General features: G+C 33.5%; 3 protein-coding genes across 3 annotated transcripts; 1 reads left to right on the top strand and 2 right to left on the bottom strand.

Annotated features, from left to right (window-relative positions):
• Positions 1-1,256: 1,256 nt before the first annotated feature.
• Positions 1,257-4,963, bottom strand: tctn (tectonic). The gene is made up of 3 exons (XM_036370745.2): positions 4,164-4,963; positions 2,742-2,901; positions 1,257-2,676 (listed from the first exon to the last, which is right to left on the bottom strand). The coding sequence occupies exons 1-3, from the start codon at positions 4,848-4,850 to the stop codon at positions 1,379-1,381; spliced, it is 2,145 nt and encodes a 714-aa protein (XP_036226638.2). The 5' UTR covers positions 4,851-4,963; the 3' UTR covers positions 1,257-1,378.
• On the bottom strand, positions 4,878-6,436 carry B9d2 (B9 domain-containing protein 2). The gene is made up of 3 exons (XM_014240858.3): positions 5,460-6,436; positions 5,038-5,389; positions 4,878-4,971 (listed from the first exon to the last, which is right to left on the bottom strand). Exons 1-3 carry the CDS (start codon positions 5,545-5,547, stop codon positions 4,878-4,880), a joined length of 534 nt encoding a protein of 177 aa, XP_014096333.1. The 5' UTR covers positions 5,548-6,436.
• A 1,722-nt stretch (positions 6,437-8,158) lies between these two features.
• On the top strand, positions 8,159-11,043 carry LOC106621852 (testis-specific serine/threonine-protein kinase 3). Its single transcript, XM_014240859.3, has 4 exons — positions 8,159-8,947; positions 10,201-10,350; positions 10,409-10,569; positions 10,644-11,043. The coding sequence occupies exons 1-4, from the start codon at positions 8,493-8,495 to the stop codon at positions 10,898-10,900; spliced, it is 1,023 nt and encodes a 340-aa protein (XP_014096334.1). The 5' UTR covers positions 8,159-8,492; the 3' UTR covers positions 10,901-11,043.
• Positions 11,044-16,445: the final 5,402 nt, after the last annotated feature.

The raw sequence follows: 16,445 nt of genomic DNA, 5'->3' as shown, positions 1-16,445 counted from the left end.
TTTCAGTAATTGGTTTGAAGTTTTTCCTCCTTTATATTGAGTTTGTACATTTTCTATTTGAGTGTTGTATCATGTTTTTTCTTGAAATTCTTACGTTGAAAATTATTGGGAAATTATCAAAGTAGTGTAAGTGGACGAGCACGTGGCTTCCATAAAAATATTCTATTGAAGATTCGGAAGTATTTATTGGAAAGCTGATTTCAAAAGTTCTCAGGGGCTTATGCTGAGCGTAGGCCTAAGAAGCGAGTTTGAAGTTTTGAGTCCGTTTACAGAGTGTGTAACTTGTCGGCTCGAAACCGCGGAGCTTGTCAATTAAGTCCATCAAAAGAAAGTAAAATAATCCGCGTTATTGATACATTTTATCAGATCCAATAGATTTTAAGCTTACAAGTAGTTTCAAGGAAATCACAATAACATTTTACTTTATTTGCTGATTACTTGGAGCCAATAAGGCGTCAGATTTTTGGGTTAAAGAGCATGAAAGTTGATGGTTAAGCTTCAAAATCTTTGAGACAAAACTTCTTCACAATTTGATCATGAATTCTGGGTCATAGAAGAGCTTTCGAAGCCACAAAAGGTTTTGAAATCAAAAGTTAGAAAATGTCATCAATGCGCTAAAACCACATGATATTGGTTGTAGTTCTGTTTTTGTAGTCGTCGAATCGAATAGCCGATAGCTGTTATGGACTACCTGTTAGCGTCATTAGTAAATTATATTATTTACATTATATCATTATATTTACCGTCTACCAACGTTACAATTTTTATTAACATAACATTTACCATTACTATTAGCACTATCATTTTCGGTTGTTTACTTTTACCATATAATTGTCATCAAATTCAACAATATAGCATATAGAATATATTTGTATTATCACTATTGTAATCATTACTTAGAGAGCTGATACTGGAATTCGGACATGACTTATGCTGGGAATGACACTCCAGATATTGGAGCAGCGGTTTATTAGAAATTTACCCACATTACCATTGTCATTACAATTACAATTACCATTAAAATTACGATTACTTTGGTAATTAGAGCATCATCCACATACGACATGCCATGCTATTTAAGTAGCGGTTTTATTGGACATCTCTTATCATTATAATTACAATTACCATTACTTCTGTTTGTAACAGTAATTAGAACGTTCATACCAAAAATTACATTACAGGTATATAAGCAGCGCTTAAATAAAAATGTTGGCATTTTTTTCATCAAGAGAAAAAATAAATCAAAAATATATTATAAATATTCATTACTACGCTTTATTTTAATTGAATTTCGAATGCTAATTACATACTAATTACGGTCTCATAGGCATTACTACAAACTAAGCACTACTTTTTCTAGTGGTTAATTTATAAATATTTAAGGGTTTACGTATGAAGTTACAAAATTCATTAATATAATAAACCATATGATCCTAGCATTATAACTCGAAATCCCGCAGTTATGTACGTCTTTAGAATAATCAAAGAATATAACGGATACCGTCAATGGCACCTCGATCTTTTCATCCATTTCGAATTCCAAATCATTACGTTCGCCAAACAGCAGTGTTGCCTGCTGAACCAATGACTGCTGTGCTATACCCGCTTCGGTAAATTGACCCACTAGGAACTCGTAAGCAATATTTAGTAACATATTTCGACAACTAAAACTTTGTGTCTGCGCATTGAATTCACCACTTATGGGCGCAAAATTTTGATTTTCTACTTTTAAAGGCGTCCATTTGTCGCTACGATTTTCTGGTCGTCCCAATTGAGAGATAAATAATTCCGGAAATTTTTCATCCCACAGAAAAACATCAGCAGCAAATAACTGTGCTGTGATTTGGGCTTGTAGTTGTACGCAAATTTCAGTGAAATTGCGTTCTTTTTGGGATATTTTCGTGAGGCTTTCATTATTAAAACGCAGCTTGCATTGCTTTAGCACATTTATGCCATAGTTTATAAGGTTTGCCGGCGCAGCATCGTGGTGGCAAAAGCGTTGGTGTGTGGTGAATAAAGAAAGTGTGTGATTTGCAGACGATTTTGTGGCATTTACATGGAAATAATTTAAAACTTGATTTGTTTGCGTTAATGCGGCACTTTGATTGTTTGCTATAAAGCGCGCTACAATTATAGGTTTGCCTTCTGTATAACCCAAAGGTCCAGCAGTAAGTTTGACTGTTTCTACATTGTAAGCAGTCTCATTTATTTCTTTGCTTACATCCTTAAATGTTATATTTTTGTAAATATATTGCAAGTGGTATGTTTGCCATAATTCTCTGCTGTTTAGCGTAGTATTTATAGCACTGAACGCTACCAAGCCACCCAAAAGTTGTGTGTAGTTATGTAACAGTTGAAATTTGATCTCTGCGGGGTAGAGGAATTTGAGACGATGTTCTACAGCAGTGCTGTTATTTAGTGGCATTATTTCACATAATTCACTTTCACAAATTTGTAATTTAAGGTCGCTTAAAATATTCATAATATACCCCGGTTCGTTGGCCTCGTTTATGGGTTTTAAGAGTAATTTGTTATTTTGCATAAAATTTAGTATATTTCTGGCGCTTAATTGTAGTTCTTCTAATGTGGCTAATAAACAGTCGACTTTGTATGTTTTTAAAAATTTGACAGATTCCATTATTTGACAGTGTGGCGGTTGAAAAGTATTTGGAAGATCTAACGAGAGATACGAAGATTATTTAATTAGTTTTTAGTGTAATTTGGAGCATTTATTCACTCACCAAATTGTTTTAGTGACATTGTTTTCATATTTAGGAATTGTAGAGGGTCTCCATATTTGTATAAGTTCATATTTTCTTCAGCATGTTGTTCGCTAACGGTATCCCAAATAGGTGTAGGCCATTTATAGTAGTGCTTTGTATTCAAATTAATTTCGGGTAACTGAAAAAACAAGTATAAGTATATAATATCTATACCAATATTAATACTAATATTAATAATTAATATCAATATCAATAGCAGTATCAATAGCATTATTAATATTAATACCAATGTAATATTAATATCAATATATCAATATCAATATAAATATCAATATCAATATCAATATCAATATCAATATCAATATCAATATCAATAACCATATTAATATCAATATCAATATATCAATATCAATATCAATATCAATATCAATATCAATATCAATATCAATATCAATATCAATATCAATATATCAATATCAATATATCAATATCAATATCAATATCAATATCAATATCAATATCAATATCAATATATCAATATCAATATATCAATATCAATATCAATATAAATATCAATATATCAATATCAATATCAATATCAATATCAATATCAATATCAATATCAATATCAATATCAATATATCAATATCAATATCAATATCAATATCAATATCAATATCAATATAAATATCAATATCAATATCAATATCAATATCAATATCAATATCAATATATCAATATCAATATCAATATCAATATCAATATAAATATCAATATCAATATCAATATCAATATCAATATCAATATTAATATCAATATCAATATCAATATCAATATCAATATCAATATCAATATCAATATTAATATCATTATCAATATCAATATCAATATCAATATCAATATCAATATCAATATCAATATCAATATCAATATTAATATCATTATCAATATCAATATCAATATCAATATCAATATCAATATCAATATCAATATCAATATCAATATTAATATCATTATCAATATCAATATCAATATCAATATATCAATATCAATATATCAATATCAATATCAATATCAATATCAATATCAATATCAATATCAATATCAATATCAATATCAATATCAATATCAATATCAATATCAATATTAATATCAATATCAATATCAATATCAATATCAATATCAATATCAATATCAATATTAATATCATTATCAATATCAATATCAATATCAATATCAATATCAATATCAATATCAATATCAATATCAATATCAATATTAATATCATTATCAATATCAATATCAATATCAATATATCAATATCAATATCAATATCAATATCAATATAAATATCAATATTAATATCAATATCAATATAAATATAAATATCAATCTCATTCGCATTCTCATTCTCAATCTCAAGCTCAGAGACGCACTAACTTTCTGTTGCTCCTTTCGCGTATTCGTGCGAAAGACGCACAGCCAACCATCGTTTACTTTGCACGATGGCAATCCATGTTGATATTGAAAGTCCTCTAAACGGTTTTTTAACTTTTTTTCCATTGGTGGATCATTGCAATCAAATACATTCAATGCTTCTTGCGTACAATCTCTGTCACAACAACAATTTATGTCGCAAGCATTCAGCAAAAGATCGCAGTTGCAATAATAGACGCCCTGACCTGAATGCGTTTTGATTGAGTGGTTATCATCATTCGAAACTTCGGATGTATTTTCTGCTATATTAGTGGCTGTCGTACTCGCTACTGTAGACGGCGTTGATGTAGTTGTTGTTGTAATTTTTGGTGATTTTGTAGTCCTTAAGCGTGGTGGAAATATGGAAATCGTAAAGTTAGGTTTTATTGTGGTTGTTGTTGTTATTACGGCCGTAGTTGTTGTAGGGCTAGTAAACTCGGTTTCTATTTCTGTAAAATCAGATGTTGCGGTGCTCTCTAATAAGTCAACTACCGTCGTGGGTTCTGTGGAACTTGGCGGCATTTGTGCGGTTGTTGTAGTTGTAGTAGTGGTGCTTGTTATATCTAAATTTATTCTCGAAATACCAATTTTCACTGCGCACACAATTTGCAGCAACAGCAAGAGCTGTGCTGTTGTGAGTATTTTCTTCATTTTTTATTTATTTTTAAATAATTATTTTCACTTAAATTCCACGCCAAATTTAGCGAAATTGCGAAAAATTAAATTAAGGTCGATGATAATTTTTCCAGATGAGCGTGTTTGTAGTTTATATCTATAAAAATGTAAATATGTTTAAACGATTTCTTCTAGATATGCAATTATATACTCAATTACCCACCTCTCCACACCTGTATAGATTAGATCCGCTTTACTTAGTCCCACTCCTCCACCACCAAATTTCTCACGCACACTATCGTACCAAGTGAGTGGTGCCACTTTCCAAGTCAACACTTCTAAGCGATGTGCACCCGGTCGGCTTGGTATATGCACGAAACCGTAACCAACTGGCCAACTTTTATGCAGCACATTCAATGCGTACACTTCTACATGCAATTTGGGCCAACCCTGTATGGAAACCGTGGCCAGATGTATATCCAAGGGATGTGCAAAATCGGAAGACTGTTCTAAGCGATTCGAACAGACAAGCGTTTGACCGGTTACTTCGCCTTGTACGAGTTTCCAGGCGCTACCTGAGGGGCATACAAAGCAGGGGAAGGTGTCTAAAAATATTTGAGCTTATAATTATTTTTATCTACGCACCGCTTTGTAGGCTCCACTTGCAGTAGAGGTGTGGTTCCGTGAAATCAACGGCTTTCAAAATTTGTCCGATGACATGCACTTCCGCCATCAAAAGGCTTTATACAAGTATGCTTCAAATATTGCCAGTATTAGCATAGCCTAGTATTTTTTTATATACTTTTGCATTAAGTTATATAAGTTATCTTATATTTTCATTCCTTCTTCTTTTCGCAAGTTCTTTATTTTAATATTTGTTATTTTATTTTTACAAAATTTCTCAATCTAATGTTGCAGCACGTGCTTTTTATATACAAAAAATCGTAATACTGTTGTTTTTTTATTTTTTCCACAATTTTGATTTGTTTGTCGTTACTGATCGTCTTGGTTACTACTAGAGGTTGCCACACGTATGAAGCACTTGACAAACTACCCTTAAAAATATTTAAATTTTGCATGCAGCACGTGTGGTGTGTAAGCTAGAGCGGTTGTTTGGTTGTAAAGTTGTCAATTTAATAGCCGTCTTCGATTCACCACCTGTCTGCTCGCTAAGTTTCAATTTTTTCTTTCTTGGCTAAAAATTTATATGTCAAGGTAATAGTTAGACCAACCACTGCGGTGCTTTAGTGTGGTGGACAGTCTAATGAAAATCTACCTACTGAAAGCCAATGATGGCTCTGGAATTTGTACTAGCATAAACCTGCCACATATAGACCTCTTCGCTGAAAACTGCGCGGCAAAATCGGCGGAACGACTACTAGCGGAAGAAGTATTTACATATAAAACCTTCGGGCATAGCTCGGTGGGTAATGACGGTTTGGCAGGTACTGACTACATGGGGTGAAAAAATAGTTAGTGAAGTCACAGAACTTGTTGATTTTCGCGTCAAGCGCTGGCATTTTAAAGGATAACTACTCCTCATAGACTATGTGATCACATTGCATGTGATTTTCCCTAAGAACCCAAAACTGTTCTATGCGTGGCTTTTTAGCCTACCAGACCTAAGTTTAATTGAATAAAAGATTGTACATGACCTACTCATAAAAGTAATATAAAATCTTCATAATCTAAATACCCGTATGAAATTCGCGTTTTTTTTGTGAAAATTAAATTTTGAATGGGAAAGTAAAAAAAAAAATCATTCAAAGTATTGACCAGTGCTTTTTACACATTTTCATCACCTTTCTGTCAATTTGTGAATACCATGGTAATACAAATGTTCGTCTTTTGAAGCAAACCAATTAGACATCCAATTTTCGACTTGAGCGTAGGAATCGAAGTGCTGCTCACTCAATTTCTCATCGTCGATAAAAACAAATGGTAATCAGAAGGGGCCAAGTCTGGTGAATACGGCGGGTGGGGTAGCAGCTTTTAGCCAAGCACTTTGATTTTATCCGAAACCGATTTTCTTTTGTGTAAGTGCATTGTCGTGTAACATAATTACTTTGCCGTGTCTTTTGGCCCATTCTGGTCGTTTTTTGATGAATGATGGTTCAAAATAACCATTTGTTGTCTGTACCGATTAGTATTAACACTTTCACCAGGTTCTAGAAGCTCATAATATACCATATCCTTCTGATCCCACCAAGCATTGCCTTGTTGCCAAATCGATCTGTTTTTGCAGTCGATGTTGATGGTTGTCTCGGATTAGCCCATGATTTTATCCGTTTAAGATTTTTAAAATAAACCCATTTTTCATCGCCAGTGGCAATTCGATGCAAAACTGATTTTCTTTTGTGTCTTTGAAGCAAAATTTCAAAAGTGTTTTTTCAATATTCCATTTGTCTTTCATTCAATTCATGTGACACTTATTTTCCACGCTTTTGGATCTTTCCCATAGCTTTCAAACGGTCTGATATTGTTTCTTTTGCAATATTTAAAATGGCTGCCATTTGCTTTTGACTGAAATTATCATCTTCATCCAATATTGCTTGCATTTCGGCGTCTTCAAATATTTTCGGTGGTCTTCCACGTTCTTCATTTCTCACATCAAAATCATTATCTCTCAGCCATTTAATCCATTTTTTTCATGATGCTTCTAATAGAGCATTATCACCATATGCCTCGACAAGCATTCGTTGCGACTCTGCAGCACTGTTCTTCAAATGAAAACAAAAAATTAATGCTTGCCGCAAATCATCGCTTTCCGGTACAAAATTTGAAATTTTCAACATAGTGAAAAATTATGATGATTAGGTTTGACAGCTGTCATGCCAACCAAACAGAAAAAAAATGAAGGCTCGTTCACAACAAATGTTCCCTACCAATACATTTGTAGCTTAACGCTCACTTCATACCGGTACACCTGGTATATCGACTTTATCATAAGTATATTAAATTTTTATTTTATTTTATTTATTCGTTTTTGTCTTTTTTATATTTTCTAACCTTCTCTTTTCTTTCTTTAACATTCCGTTTTTTCTTTGCTTTTAATAGATTTTCTTATAATTTTTCTTCTATTTCATTAATTTTCTCTCCTTCATATTCACTCCGTTTCTTTTCTAACTTATTTAAACTCTTGTTTTAGAAAAATACTACACAATTTATTTTTCAGATTAAAGAGGCATGCTGTTATCAGAAATATTATGTCAGGATTCTTTCTTTACTTTTGGGTCATATTAATTTAGGAAAAAATAAAATTTTCGAAAACATATGACACCTTGTATTAAATCACAGGAAATAGATTTTTTAATGTCATAAATACTTTATTTACTCTTTCTCAAAAAATTTTCAAAAACCTACAGAAAGTCCGAAAAAAATAATTCTAAAACATTTCAAAATTAAACGTTAAAAATTAAAATTTTTTTATAACACTAAAATATTTAATACAACTATCCATTAATTTTCAAACTGCTTTACGAATAACGCTATAACAGCGAAATCCAACGTATTTAACAAATCAAAGTGAGTCGTAACAATAAAAGAGTTCAAATTAAAGCGCACATACCATTTCATGCATGTTTTGTTCATGCGAAAGTCTCAGAAGAACGGGAAAACAATTGCTGTTGGAAAAATAAAAGAAGTACGACGACGTAGTAACGGCGATCCTCATCGGTTATGCCAACACCCCCGCAAAAAACGTTTGACGACATCAACAAGAATAAGCAAAACAACAAAACTGATGAAAAAATAAATGTTAACGATGCGTTACGACAGCAGGGCGGTGCTACGAAAGATGATGATCGGTCACAAGCCGATATTTCCGTGCATCGTGCTGGTTCAACAGCAACTTTAGCGACTGAAACAAAGTCCTACATAAATGGACGTCCGAAAACTATATTAGAAGATCACGGCATAGTACTTGGTAAGGTGATAGGTACGGGTAACTATGCAAAAGTAAAAATCGGGTTTTCGGAGGAGTACGGCAAACGTGTCGCCGTTAAAATTATATCGAAAGTGAAAGCGCCAGCCGAGTATACAACGAAATTTCTACCACGTGAAATTGAAGCTGTCAAAGGATTGCATCATGAGAACTTGATAACGTTCTATCAAAGTATCGAGACAAGTCACAGGTAAGTTACTTGACTTCTACAAACTTCTACAAAACGCGATAATCTTTAGAATGTTTTTAAACTAACTATATTAAACTTCCCTGAAACATTTGCGAGGTCAGTTGATTGATTTTACACGGCGAAACTCAAAATGTTCTTTTCGGAGTATAAATATATAATATAATATATTGACTTCTCGCATGACTAGATTCGGTAAAGACACTTTGGATTGGCTAGTGTTTTCTACCCCATATGTTTACTATATTTGATCCTACCACAAATTTGTTCAGGTGGCTAAACTGCCGATATGTTTTAACCTCCCTCTGCTAAAAGCTGAATAATGAAGAAGCAATTGCTTAAATGTTTCTATCTCACCTTCCTCCATACGACTTTGACAATTTTCGTCCGATAATACTTTTAGTCTTAACACATTGACGTCTATTGGATACTGTCCAGTAAGAATTCCTACGGATGCTTGAAGATAAAATTTGCTAAAAGCAAGTAGTTAAGTGGATCTCCTGTATTTTATTGTAGGACCGAAGTATATCGCAATTGCACAGGATCTAGTCATCGACCAACACCTGCTAAGCTCAAGAAAGAATCCAGCTCGTTTTTACTCCAATGTAAGTGGGACAAGGGCGTCGCTTTTGTGAGCTCATCAGCTTTGCAGTTTCCAGTAATTCAGCTATGGCCAGGTATTCAAACGAATGAATGAATCTCACCTTCCCGAAAGGCAGCACTTTGGATCAATACATTTGCTGTTACCTGTATTTCAGTAGTTTACAACTAAGATGGACGGAGAGCTCTTAACAGAAAACTACATCTCCAACCTTTACACCGAGCTTCGTCCTATCCATGACATCCTGTTCTCCAGGAACTTCGCAACGTCCACATCCATTTTGTCTGTTTGTAGCTTTATAAGTTTTACTTGTATAGCGAGCATAGCTTTTTGAACATAGGAGAAGGAGAGGTTAATGTCATATAGATAGTTTAGTTCTCAGTGAATCTAGAAATAGATACGGTTTACTAAGATTTTCTTATCCTAAGCCTACATATTATTGTTGCTGCCGCAATAAAAACATTTAAAACATTTCAAAATTACCAAATAGTTTCGAAGAATTCTTAGATAAGAAATTGCAGTTCATGATCGAATATAAATATGGGACTGTTTTGATTACAGCTTCAAAAGGTTTTTTGCTTATTCTAAGCGAGTAATTTAGTACACGAATCAGCTTGTGTATCGATCTCTTCTATATACTATTGTCTCTTTATAGAGTCTATTTAATCATGCAACTAGCAGAGAACGGCACACTCCTCGATTATGTACGCGAAAAAAAGTTTCTAGAAGAGCCGCATAGTCGCAATCTATTCCAACAATTAATCAGCGCCGTCGAATATATACATTCTAAAAATGTGGTGCATCGGTAAGCGACGAAAGAGTTTATCTTTAACACTTTTAATAAAATTTCTCACTCTCTTTAGTGACATAAAATGCGAAAATCTCCTACTAGACGAAACTTATACGTTGAAATTGATCGATTTCGGCTTTGCACGCAAAGATACGCGTACTACTGATCAGCAGGTGATACTTTCGAAAACCTTTTGTGGCAGTTATGCATATGCGAGTCCAGAAATCCTTAAAGGTAAACATTTAAATTTCTTCCGTTTTCACTCTCTGTCTATAATTGAATTGATCGATAATTTTTAACTACAACAGGTATTGCCTACGATCCTTTCATGTCCGATGTTTGGGCATGTGGTGTTGTCTGTTATGCAATGGTTTTCGGGCGACTACCCTACGATGGTTCCAATGTGCATATATTGCTTAAACGTATTAATGCAGCACTCGCTTTTCCGAAGAATCCTCCCGTCTCTGGTGATTGTAAGCAGTTAATTGGTCATATATTGGCGCCATTGAAAATACGTTATGCTATACCGCAGATTAAAGAGGATCCTTGGTTTAATAAAAACTAACGTGGGAATATACTTACAAGTGATAAGATTTTCGGAAAATAAATTAAAAATTCAAAATTAACTGTTGATATCCTAAGGAAAGCATTAACTATGAAAGTAAAGAAACGTCAAAAAAGATTAAATAAATTATAAATAAATTTTGAGATATACCATCTGATTAAATTTGACTCGGACTGACAAAAATAATAATTTGAACACAAATCTTTATTATCGCCTTCAAAATAGAATCCTGAGGCAATGCAATAATGCCAACGCTTAATCTAATTTTCCACACTTGTTATACGCCTCGGTCTTGCCATAATAATAAGACTCTGGCAATTTTGCCGGCTTAGAATTATGAATTTGAAAATTTCTATATGTTTCTTGGGACTTTAACCCAAAACAATCGAACGAATATTGCTTCCGACGGTAAATCTTTCCATATCGAGTGCTTTTTGCAAGCATTTTTTAAATACTTTAAGGACTTATAATATCGATAGAATACCGTCGCTTGAAATATTCTCTGCTTTAAAATGCTTTTCAAAAGTTCTTTTTTAAATCTTCGACCATTGACCTTTAGACAATATTCATACAAAGAAAGAAAGACGTCTTTGCTAATTAAAATTCAATATTTAAGTTTCAACTTGAGTAATTAGCATTTGCATGCGAGTAAACTTCCGCTACTCGCCTACAAATACAAATATTCCTAACATTTATCCACTTATGTATGTACTTGTAGTTTACATTACAAACAATCTCATATTCAAAACTTCAGGGCCGTTCTGATGCGTTTAGGGGCCCAAAAATAAGTATTAAAACATATGGGGCGCTCAATTTAAAGAAGTGTTTAAAGAACGTATGTATATCCTTAATTGTTCTTACTTTTTGTGGAATCAGTATTAGACATCCACTAATATGTATAAATTTATTTGATGATGACAATGTAATTTTTGTTAAATCAGAACATGTTTACCTTAACTATACCATACACTCGACATCCTTCGAAAAACAGATGCAAACAAAAAATTCTAGATCCTTGAGTTTCTTTTCGATACATTTTTTTTTCATTATATTATATTCATCAAGGCTCTAGTCCCTGATGAGTTTTGAGACAATGTTGCTCGGCTAATGTTTTATAAGATAAAATATTTTTAATGCTCAGTCCTGTCTACGAAACCAGAATGGAGGCAACGTACATACAAGTATAATATATGGACAAAAAGAGATGTCAAAATCCAGTTGCCACGTTGACTATGTGGTGTGGTGTGTATACAATGAATGCCATCATACATAGCTCTAAAAGTATTCAATGCGCTACCAGTCTCGAGAAAAAACAATGTTACCACATTCATATAATATTTAAAATAAAAATATTGTACTCCCAAATGTTAATTGTTCTACTAGATAATAGTTAATAAATGTTGGTTAGGTATATTTTAGTCACATACTAGCTTAATTATCGTACGGGATGTGTAATATTCTTCGAGATGATAATGGGCAGATAACGGTCAGGAATGTACCAATCTCTTGCTAGTACTATTGTTCTTCCAGATGCCCATTTTTCTTCGGGATGCCATATTGGGTAAAAATTTATCAATTTTATTGTGCATCCAGATGTTCATTGTTCTTCGCGTTGCCAGTTGTCAGATAGCTGTCAAAAATGTAACAGTCTCATATTAGTTCAATAGTCCTTCGAAATGTCAATGGTCAATGGTACTTCCAGGTGTAATTTGCTCTAAGAGATGCCAATTATCAAATGTTGGTCAGAAATATTCTAGTCTCGTACTAGTTCAATTGACCTTTCAGATGTCAATTGTTCTTCGAAATGTCGATTGTCATAAATCGGTCAGAAATTTACCTGTCTCTTACTAGTTCTATTGTTTTTCGAGTTGGCAATTGCTCTACAACATATGCCAGTCTCATACTAGTTCAATACTTATTCAAAATGTCATATGTTCTTCGAGAAGCTAATTGTCAGAAATCGGTTAGTACTATAGCAGTCAAATAAAAAAAAAATAAAGGTCGCTACCACTAGATTCGATTTAAAAATCACATAAATCACATAGTCGCTTTATAATAGGCACTAGTCTAAAGTTTTCCGGTCTGGTTCATACCCATATTCTAGTTGTAGATTAGAATTTTTCTAACTTGTGCAGTTTTAGACTAGTTACAGCTTCAAGTCTGAGTTTGGTATTTAGTTCCCCAATTCTATTTGTATACTAATATTTTCTAATAATACTCTAACTAGTTCAAGTTTAGACTAGTTCTAGCTTGTGAAATATAAACTTAACTTCTTATCTATAAAATATTGGACCATTTTCAATAAATTTAGCTTAATTTTCCCTTCACTGGATTAAAAATAAAATTATATTCACTTAAACTCAAAATTTAGTGGGCCCCGCATTGGGGGCCCTGCCCTGTTATTTATGGTTGTTTCACTAAGAAGTCGCTATTTACATTTGTGTGAATGTGTGTGTGTGTGCGTAAAATCGGTGCATAAATTGCTGTTCAACCGAGTGTGTGTTCGCATGTGAGTATTTATTTAATAATTTTCCAAATGATTAATTTTGAATACATAATTTGCACCAACAAAAACAAACACGTAAACAAATCACAGACAATTGCCTAACAACCTCACATATATTTACATACACTAATAAGATAATTTGATATGTAAATGTTGCAAACTTAAATATGATAATCGCCTCTGTAATTTAGTGTTTATAATTTTTAAGTAACTAATATTTATTACTGCCTTAATACAGTAGCGCTTCTTGACCAGTATAATGTCAAAGCTGAGCTTAGTCTTACTTATGTACTTAATTACTTATAAATATGTAAATCATATAAAATTATATACATTTTCGCTGACATTTTGAACTGTGAAATCGACTCCACTCACAATATATGCTTACATATATGTTATATACCCAACAACATCTATATATCCACATATATATATTTCTCCTCATAGGGTATATATCTAGTATTTAGTCGTCAAACTGTAGCTAAGCATTATATGTGCCTGAATATAAACACCAACACCAAATTAGCGACAATTGACATCTACAATATGTTCAACTCCCATAATGCCGTATGCAAATTTTAATGCAAACACCTTGATATTTCGCAATACATATACACCCACAGTACATTAAACGGGCGTAGGATTGTTTGTATGCGTACAGGTGTGTAAGGCAATGACATTTGTCCACTTGGCAATGTCGACTATTTGATTGCTCTGTTGAAGGCGTTGACTCTAGTGTTTGCGCTGAGAATGAAGATGCACTTTGGTTTAATCTAAAATTATTTACATTTAGTAGGCACATCATGTATTCATTTATTTATATGTATTTGTGTAGAAATACACATACATATATTTACAATTGTGTATGTATTTGTTAAATGTTAATAGAATTGATTATTTTATTAAGGAGCTAATACCTATGATTGCATACGATGTAATGAAAAGCAGGAAAACCATTAATGGCGGTAAGATGTGCAGTCTTACCGCATAAGTGCTGATTGGTCAGTGTCTGCTTAAAACTCCTACAACTATTGAAAGGTAAACCTTGCTAAGAGTGAAGAGTTCCCTAGAACTCTTACGATTTACTCTAGGCAGAAGGATCTTGCGACTGCACAGCTGCTGGTAGTTGATCAACGCTTACTGAACTGGTCCGCGGCCCAACAATTCAGTAGTGAACCACAGGAAGCCAACATAGTTCCTACTCATTCCCATTCCGCAGTTATTGAAACTGAAGTACCCGTTCTAGCAAGCTAATCAGCCTTACAGTAATCATAAAATAACTCGATGCTAGAGATAAAGATTCTAGACATACTTTCACTAGTCCTGAGCGTAAAGTCAGCGAACTCAAGGCTAACATACATAGCTGTTCTACTATCGGAGTGGATAGTCAACACTCTGTAGAAGCAGCAGATCTACAGTTACCTTTATAGCAAACTGGAGCTGATGGAAAGTTACCGACAGTTTACTCCAACAAACTTCCCGCAGGCTTTGATCCATCCGTAAACAAGATCAGCGCCCCTCCCTTCCAGCAAGTCCTCCCTCGAAAGTATGTGAGCAGAGAAGCGACAGCCAGCGCTAAGCTCGGGGACCTGTAATCTAATTTTTATTTTAAGGTATTCTAGAAACATCATTCATTTTATTTAGAAATATTAAGGCACACAAGCGGTACTCGCATTCCTCATAGCTGAGGTACAATACATGGCGTTTTGAGTAAAGTCTTTTATCAAAATTCAAAGTAAAGAATACCGGGATTTGCTGTTTGTATTTCAGAATACACTTCGATATCTTTAGCCAAAGCCACCATGGACGGCTATATTAAGACATGACAAACTCGAAAATATTTTGTGATTGCCTAATTTTTTCAGACTAAACTGGGAATTCAGGCAGAAATCGTATTCGATCAATTCTTCCACATTGCTCACATACATCTTATTTGCTTATTTTCTATCTTTAACAAAAAAAGATTGTATATGCCGATAGGGCGTTAACTTTTTACCACCTTCTACCTTCTGCATTTAAGCCAAAGTGGTAGAACGCCTGTAAATATGCAATCTATAATTATTTCAACGTTTTTATTGCATGTTTGTGTTAAACGTTTATACCATTCCCGGCTACATTGTTGTTGTAAATGTAAATGTTATAGTTTGCCAATATTTTTTAAACCGAACGCTTAAAATTAATATAATTAATAACATAGCATTAAGTGCCTATTTATGTTTGTTATTGTTATTGTTTATTTATGCTGCTGTTAAAGCACTGTTAGGGAATATCCGTATGCAAAATTACATGTCAATGTCTAGACATGAGGAACACAGCGTATAATTAACTGTGCATGACAGCGATGCCGACAATTAGTGTTTGACTTCTACAACAATTTCAGGCAAACCACATGCACATATACAAGTACACATTATACAAAAACATACACATAACTAAACATGTGTGTGTGTTTGTGTAGTTGCGCGCTTCAGCAACTTTAGTGTCCTGTTCGAATCGCGTTCACCAGTATTTATGTACTTTGAGCTGGAAAACGTTGTAGGGCTAAATTTAGTTGTAGTCCTACGCATTTTCCGCTTTGCGCTCATTGCAACGTCACGTCACGTAACGTAGGGAAATTTCGCTAACTGCAAATGTCAAATGCAAATGCAAGTTGCACAATGAAATGTGGCTAGTCGTGTGGAAGTGAGCTATGGTCATGTTGTTGACAGTTGAAGTCATGGTGGCCGTGGTAAAGCTAGCGACATACACTGAAACCTTAGTTCGGTGAGTTGATGCTCTTCATTAAGGACTTTTGTACAGTTCGCTGTTGCAGGTGTACGCACAGGGACCATTCATGAGACGAGTATAATTAAGATCTTTGAATTGAAGTGGATTAAATGAGCTTAGGCTGGCTACTTTGATAATATCTGAATAAAATGATAGCTCGATAGAAATTGTGGCATTACAAAACTTTAATTCTAAATAACTTGATTTTATGTTTGGCTGTACAAAAGCTATAAAATACTTACCCTGTGCAATTCTTATAGCATATAGGGTATA

The sequence above is a fragment of the Bactrocera oleae genome, chromosome 3, assembly GCF_042242935.1.
Source record: "Bactrocera oleae isolate idBacOlea1 chromosome 3, idBacOlea1, whole genome shotgun sequence".
Classification (NCBI taxonomy): Eukaryota; Metazoa; Arthropoda; class Insecta; order Diptera; family Tephritidae; genus Bactrocera; species Bactrocera oleae.
This window is presented reverse-complemented; position numbering and strand designations above follow the sequence as displayed.